The 8,038-nt window shown below is 36.7% G+C and overlaps 1 protein-coding gene across 1 annotated transcript in view; it reads left to right on the top strand.

Annotated features, from left to right (window-relative positions):
• Positions 1–8,038, top strand: part of LOC130236987 (filamin-B) — a 231,664-nt gene that overhangs the window by 81,381 nt on the left and 142,245 nt on the right. The window contains exon 4 of the mRNA XM_056467758.1: positions 4,118–4,265. Within this exon, the coding sequence (XP_056323733.1) occupies positions 4,118–4,265 (148 nt within the window). The remainder of the gene's footprint in view (positions 1–4,117; positions 4,266–8,038) is intronic.

Raw genomic sequence — 8,038 nt, 5'->3', positions numbered from 1 at the left:
ATAGACAGGGTGAGGAGCTCTGACACCTGGGAGGAGCTCCGAGTAGAGCCGCTGCTCCCCCACATCGAGGGAAGTCAGCTGAGGAAGTGTCTGGGGAGAGGGAAGTCTGTGGTTCTCTCCTAAGACTGCTAGCCCCGCAACCCGGCACCGGGATAATGAATGAATGAATGAATTAATTAATTAATTAATTTAATTTTATGTTATGCTTTCTTTTCTTTTCTTTTCTTTTATGAGTAAGCATTTAAACAAGCCAAGCTCTCTGTCCACTTGAGGGTGTGATTTGAAAAATGTCTTGTTTTCTTCTCCATTCATGCAGCAGCTCAATATCAGACTCCGATAAGAATAAAAGGAGGCCATGTGTTATATATGCGCACACACACTAGTAATTGCTGCAGTGTTTGCGGTGTGGTTAATATGGTACTCGCCACACCTCAATCACACCTCAGCAAACACACTCATCAATTATATACATGCTTTTCTCATGCAACAGTAGTTTTTTTCTTAACCTTAAGAATAAAGAGTGTGTGTTGAATGAGCTCAGTGCTGTGCTAGATTTCTGAATATTGATTGAAATTAATCATTTCTAAACTAAAATCATTCCTGGTGCATTTCTAAATATTCTTCCTTTCTGATGGGAAATGGTGCAAAACAACATTCCTTTCCAGAAAGCTGACCATGAAGACGTTTGCTGTTTTAATTGTAATAATAGTATTGTATATCAAAACTTTGATTTTAAGATTCATGCGTTCAGTTCAGTTCGATATTAAATCATTGTATTGTTTGTTTTACAGCAACGTCGACATTGTTTGCTAAATGAAATCCAGTACTCATTTCTGTTTAATTAATTTAATTTTTTTTGGCAGCTGTTTAGAAAAATGCTTTCCCACAAAAGGGTTTTGTAGTGTCTTTTTCATTTGCAGTTGAAGTCAGAATTATTACCCCCCCTGTTTATTTTTTCCCCCTAATTTCTGTTTAAGAGGGAGATTTTTTTTTTCAACACATTTCTAATCATAATAGTTTTAATAACTCATTTCTATTAACATTTATTTTATCTTTGTCATGATGACAGTATATAATATTTGACTAGATATTCTTCAAGACACTTCTATACAGCTTAAAGTGACATGTAAAGGCTTAACTAGGTTAATTAGGTTAACTAGGCAGGTTAGCGTAATTACATTTACATTTACATTTAGTCATTTAGCAGACGCTTTTATCCAAAGCGACTTACAAATGAGGACAAGGAAGCAATTTACACAACTATAAGAGCAGCAGTGAATAAGTGCTATAGACAAGTTTCAGGTGTGTAAAGTCGAAGAAGCAAAGCATTAGTAAAGTATTTTTTTTTGAGAGAGAGAGAGAGAGAGAGAGAGTACAGTTAGTGGTATAGCCAGAGAGGCAGTTACAGATTAGGAAGGAAAGTGGAGACTAAATAGTTGAGTTTTTAGTCGTTTCTTGAAGACAGCAAGTGACTCTGCTGTTCTGATGCAGTTAGGGAGTTCATTCCACCAACTGGGCAGATTGAATGCGAGAGTTCGGGAAGTGATTTCTTCCCTCTTAGGGATGGAACCACGAGGCGACGTTCATTCACAGAACGCAAGTTTCTGGAGGGCACATAAATCTGCAGAAGTGAGAGCAGATAAGAAGGAGCAAAGCCAGAGGTCGCTTTGTAAGCAAACATCAGAGCTTTGAATTTGATGCGAGCAGCAACTGGCAGCCAGTGCAAACGGGTGAGTAGCGGAGTGACATGTGCTCTTTTGGGTTCATCATAGACCACTCGTGCTGCTGCGTTCTGAAGCAGCTGAAGAGATTTGATAGAACTAGCTGGTAGCCCGACTAGTAGAGAGTTGCAATAGTCCAGTTTGGAGAGAACAAGAGCTTGAACAATGAGTTGAGCTGTATGTTCAGATATGAAGGGTCGGACCTTTCTGATGTTGTAGAGTGCAAATCTGCAAGATCGAGCAGTTCTAGAAATGTGGTCAGAGAAGTTCAGTTGGTTAATTAGGCAAGTTATTGTATAATTATGGTTTGTTCTGTAGACTATCGAAAAAAAAAATAGCTTAAGGGGGCTTATAATTTTGACCTTGAAATGGCTTTTAGAAAATTAAAAAATGCTTTTATTCTAGCCGAAATAAAACAAATAAGACTTTCTCCAGAAGAAAAAATATTATCAGACATACTGTGAAAATGTTTTTGCTCTGTTCAACATCATTTGGGAAATATTTAAAAAAGAAAAAACATTTTAAAGGGGGGCTAATAATTCTGACTTCAACTGTAACAGAAAAAAGTTCAGATACAACTCTGTTCAATAATCAGGCAATATTCAGTTGTATGCCGTTATTTTCTGTCTAATCTGATATAAAGGTTAGAATTTTGGTCAGTGACAGAATAAAGGAAAAAATAGAAACACGAGGTCGACCTTTCTGATTTATTTGCTGGTGTTTTGCAGACACAGAAAATATTTAAAAAAAATTGGTTAACTTGGTTTATTTTTTGATGTTTGAGGATAATATTTGACAATTGTTTTCCATGACTTTTGCATATGATTAGATAAATGATACTGTTGTAATTGTTTTGATAAATATTCATTTCTTATTTTGTTAAATTGTGATGGAAAGTTTTGTTAATATTATTTAAAGTTAACTCTAGCACATTTGTGTCTTTTCCGTTGAAAATTGCTCTTGATTCATATCTGTCGAAATGTGTTACCTTTTTTTGTGTTTATTTTTTAATAAATTAATTTTAACCTTAATAGTGTCATAACTGCCCCAATTTGTACTTTTAAGAGATTTCTTGTATTATTTAGTGTTTCATTCATTCATTCATTTTTTTTTTCGGCTTAGTCCTTTTATTAATCAGGGGTCGCCACAGAGGAATGAACTGTCAACTTATCCGGCACGTTTTACACAGCAGATGCCCTTCCAGCTGCAACCCATCACAGGGAAACACCCATACACTCTTATTCACACACTTATACCACATGTCTTTAGACTTGTGGGGAAAACCGGAGCATCTGGAGGAAACCCATGCAAACACTAGGAGAACATGCAGACTGCAGGAGAACATGCAGACATGCCAACTAACCCAGCTAAGGCTTGAACCAGCGACCTTGTTGTTGTGAGGTGACAGTAATACCGACTGTGCCACCCGTTATTTAGTGTTTAATTTGTTTTTTTTAAATTTAATTTTACTTTATTTTTTTATCTATTATCATTTTTTACAGTATCTGAGTACGAAATTAATATATGGAGTCAGTTTTCTTTTTGTTATTCAATCAAAATATTTAGTTTGAGAGCAAATCTAAATATATATAAAAAAACGTTTACTAATTTTTAAAATTGCAAATAAAAACTTTACTATTTTGTTTTTTAAATACTGTAACTGATACTGTAATTTTGACACGTTGCAAAAATCTCTTGCCTTTAATTTAGTTCTGCTGTCGCTAAAATGTAACATCTTTGCTTGCGAGAACAAGATTTTTATTATCAATAAAATTAAATTAATTAAATTCATTCATTTAATTCAGCTTAGTCCCTTTATTAATCCGGGGTCGCCACAGCTGAATGAACCGCCTACTTATCCAGCATATATTTTACGCAGCAGATGCCCTTCCAGCTGCAACCCATCACTGGGAAACACCCATACACACTCATACACTACGGACAATTTAGCCTACCCATTTCATCTGTGCCGTATGTCTTTGGACTTGTGGGGAAAACCGGAGCACCCGAAGAACATGCAAACTCCACACAGAAATGGCAACTGACCCAGCCGAGGCTCGAACCAGCGACCTTCTTGCTCTGAGGCGATCGTGCTACCCACTGTGCCACTGCACCCCAATAAAATTGTATCGTCAATTAAACAAATCAATTAAAGTAGTAACTTTATTTTAATTGAACAACTTTTAATATGCAATATTTATTTTTTTTCAATAAAATATGCTTAGTTTTGCTCTCAAACCATTTACTTTTTGACTGAATTTTAAAGAAACAAAACTGACATATTAATCAAGGCAATTCTCCACTAATTTCAACCCAGCATTGTGCCACCTTAAACTTCAACTACTACAAATGTCACTAATGCAGCGTTTTTTGAAACCCTTTGTCTGTCCGTCCAGGTTATTGCTCCAGAAGAGATCATTGACCCCAGTGTGGACGAGCAGTCAGTCATGACGTATTTATCTCAGTTCCCCAAAGCCAAACTGAAGCCCGGAGCGCCTCTCAAACCCAAACTCAACCCAAAGAAAGCACGCGCATACGGTCCAGGTGAGATATCTATCAGTCTGTACTCTGGTGTTTTTGTTTATATAGAAACGCCCAACGCTATCTTCAAAATACAGAGATGAGTCTGAGCAACCTCACACATGCAGATCGTTGTCATTCCAGACTTTCAGGATTTGGTAATTCCCATAAGTCTTGTCTGATGTGTTAGTATCGACTGAAGGAAATGGAGCAGAGCGGTCAGAAACGTTCTCAGACACATGATAGACACGCTTTCATGATAAGATTGTTGTTTAGACAGCGTTTCATACCTGTGGTGATCTGTATAGTCTCACTTTCTGTTGATTTTATTTATTTTTTGGTCTATTGTTGTGCACTTCTGATGAAGTTTGATTTTTATTTATTATTTGTTCTTTAAGAAATACTTTTTGCTCGCCAATTCAACTCATCTTTATTTCTCTAAGCACAGGGGTCACCAATCACGTTCCTGCAGGGTTTAGCTCCAAATTGCCTCAACACACCTGCTTGATTGTTTCAAGAATACCTAGTAAGACCTTGATTAGCTTGTTCAGGTGTGTTTGATTAGGGTTGGAGCATAGACTGTAAAATATATGGACGGAGCATCCGTGATGTCACCCATAGGTTTCTGAACACTGCAAAAGAAGCTACAAGTAGGCGCGGCCAACCGTCGCCATTTTGTTTGCGTGTCATCGCACCCACGGCGGGATACCAAACAAGGGCAAAGAGGCGGAGAGTGAGCGGAGCTACAGACACCTGCTGGCACTCTGCTTAGACCTGGCAGACAGACTTTACTTTGGGAGAAACGCTTGATACTTCATTACCTGTGACTCGTTTGTGTTCTGACCACATGTGCTTGGCTGTACACTATATCAATAAAGTGTTTAGACTTTTAAAAACACTGTAGTAATACATTGAGCCGCTAAACATTGTTCTTATGACGTTTTTCTACAGGAGGAAAACGCGAATTACTTCCAAACACTTCAAGTATAGTCTGTGTTAGTAAATGCAAGGCTCTTGATGAACTCCAGGCATAACACTGTATGATAACGCTTCAGATGACTGATCTAGAGCCTACAGTTAATCAATCTGTCAGATTCTGGAGAGCTTTACGGGTCTAAAGAAAAATATTAATGATAAATGAACTTAAATAAAACAAATACATTTATAGAGATGGTATACAAGTATATAACTTTACTTACATGGGAAACGAGGCCACGTGAATGGTTTGTGAGCACAATTAAGTGCACACAGCATCCCATATCATCTGATAATTGTAAGAAATAAGTCCGAAGGCAGCTGACTGTGTAAAGTCACATAAAACAGAACAAAAATACGATGAATATGCCAAGATCAGTGGCTAATCTGCCGGATTCAGCTGAGGTGAAGTGACGGTGACCAGCGAGACCTAGCTGTCACTCAAGTGGCCACGCCCTTAATTATGCAAACTTAATATAACCTAATATAAAGGAAATGGATGAGTTATAAAAAATTCACCCCCCTCACAGTTGTCATGGAGGGTAATAATAGCTATATGAACCAAAATCGTTCTTTGTACCAGGCTGTAAACACCTTTTTTTCTGCTGTAAAGTTGGCCATTCTAACAGTGGGCTCAATTGCAACTTGCTCTATTATGGAGCCAGGACTAGCGGAATTTTGATGAATTGCAGTTTCAGCTACTTCCGTATTGGCTTCCCGAGGGAGAGCGGGAGGTTGCCGCTTGGGTTGGAGCTAAAATCTGCAGGACACCGGCCCTCCAGGAACAAGTTTGGTGAGGTGACCCCTGCTCTAGCGCCTTTTACACTGTAAATTGTGTCAAAGCAGCTTAACATAGAAGATCTAGATTGAAACTGTGTCAGTTTAGGTTTTTAATTTTTTACTGCTGAAAGGTTAAACACTGAAGAGCAAATCCTTCGATGCGCAGCTCCACCAGTCCCAATCCAAGTAAGCCAGTGGAGACAGCGGTGAGGAACAAGCTTCACCAATTAACGAAAGTGAAGAAAACATAAAAACCTTGATATAAACCAGGCTCATTTGGGCACGACCATTTCTCCTCTGGCCAAACTTCTTGTGCTGAGCTGCAGTCTAGGCGATGGAGGCTGAAGAATGCTGGACGTCCATCGTGGAGGATCTGCAGGTGTGAGTAGATCACTGGCCCACAGGATCAATGCGGAGACTGGTCTGTTACTGGGATCACTGGTCTTATGCTCTCCACTCCTCCATGACCTCAACAGCATCTGCTCAGGATACGGCCTGGTCCAGGATTATGGAGACCTCCAGAATTCCTGTATGGTTGGCATCATCTCTTCCAGGTCTTGGATCATATTAATGGCTCTGCACAATCTCTAGAGGCCTCGGGATGAGTATCCCCAGGTGGAAATAGGGAAAGGCTAAGGTTGGGTTTATGTGGTCAGAAATGCAGTAAAACATTGGTTTTGTGAAGGATTTTACAATTGAAAATTACTTAATTAAGGGTTTGTTTTTATGTCATTAATGAATCATTCTGCATCATTAATCCAGTCTTTAGTGTCGTATGATCTTTCTGTTATAATACAGTGCTGTTTTCATATATATCTTTTTGTATTTGTATTATTATTATTATTATTATTATTATTATTATTACTATTATTATTATTTTACTTTTTTTTTGGTACTGTTTTTGTAATTTCTTGTGGTATTCGAAGTAGTATTTAATATAATTTGAGCGTTTTAATCCGTGTTGAAAGTTACTTAATATTTTAGCAAAATCTGAGATCTATATTTTAGGTATTTCTCTGTAACATTATAAATGTTTTTTGTTTTGTTTTTTAAAATCTATTTAATGTGTCTTTGCATTATAAAAGAATTATATATTTTTTTTTTTATCCCTTAACGTTTTAATAGGCATTTGTTTATCCCACAAATGTATGGAGTAGGGCTGCATGATATTGGAAACATCTGACATTGCGGTATTTTGTTTTGCTGCGATATATATTGCGGTTTGAATATAATTTCACAAGATGATTTGAATAACTCTATTTGGAAATATTACATTAGTTTAGATACAAAAATAATTGAAGTGCTTTATGGTTTTCTGAAGAGTCTAATAGAATTCATGTACAGAAACTGAGCAATCAAATGTAAAATAACATGGTAATTATTGTATACATTTAAAAATATAAAATGTAATAATATCTTTGTTTTAATCTTAAATAAATGATCTAATCCTGTGATGTGACTATCTCAAATACACACATGGCGATATCGTTGCTTAAACAGTATATTGTGCAGTCCTAATATGGAGCAGCACAACTGTTCACAACATTAATCATAACAAATAAAATAAAACAAAGTATCCATAATAAATTTTTAAATAAATACAATTGAAATAAAAAATAGACTTTAGTAATGATGTTAATAATTCAGCTTTTAATCATAGGAATAAATTTTCAAAATTAATTGAACAGAAGACACTACTTTTGCAGTAATAAAAACATTTCTCATTACTTTTCTGACATATTACTGAAATGTGCACTATATTTGATTAAATAAATGCAGTCTTGATGAGCAGAAGGGGTTTCTCCAAGCTTTTAACTGATGATATAACTTTATTTCTGCGAATACAGCTATTCTCAGTCTTGTTATGTGCAGGATTGATGAGTAGAGTGTAAATGTGTCTTATAACAGTTGTAAATTTGTCTTAAACCGTGAAATCGGGAGCTAATGAGTTGAAAAGTTCTGATTCTCGCACCACAAATGACCTCTACAAATTTCCCGTGCCTAAATTAACTTCAGTGCCGGCGTCTGCGGTCTTGGGAAAT

The sequence above is a fragment of the Danio aesculapii genome, chromosome 11, assembly GCF_903798145.1.
Source record: "Danio aesculapii chromosome 11, fDanAes4.1, whole genome shotgun sequence".
NCBI lineage: Eukaryota > Metazoa > Chordata > Actinopteri > Cypriniformes > Danionidae > Danio > Danio aesculapii.
Note: the sequence above shows the minus strand (reverse complement) of the source record. Positions and strands in the feature narration are given on the sequence as shown.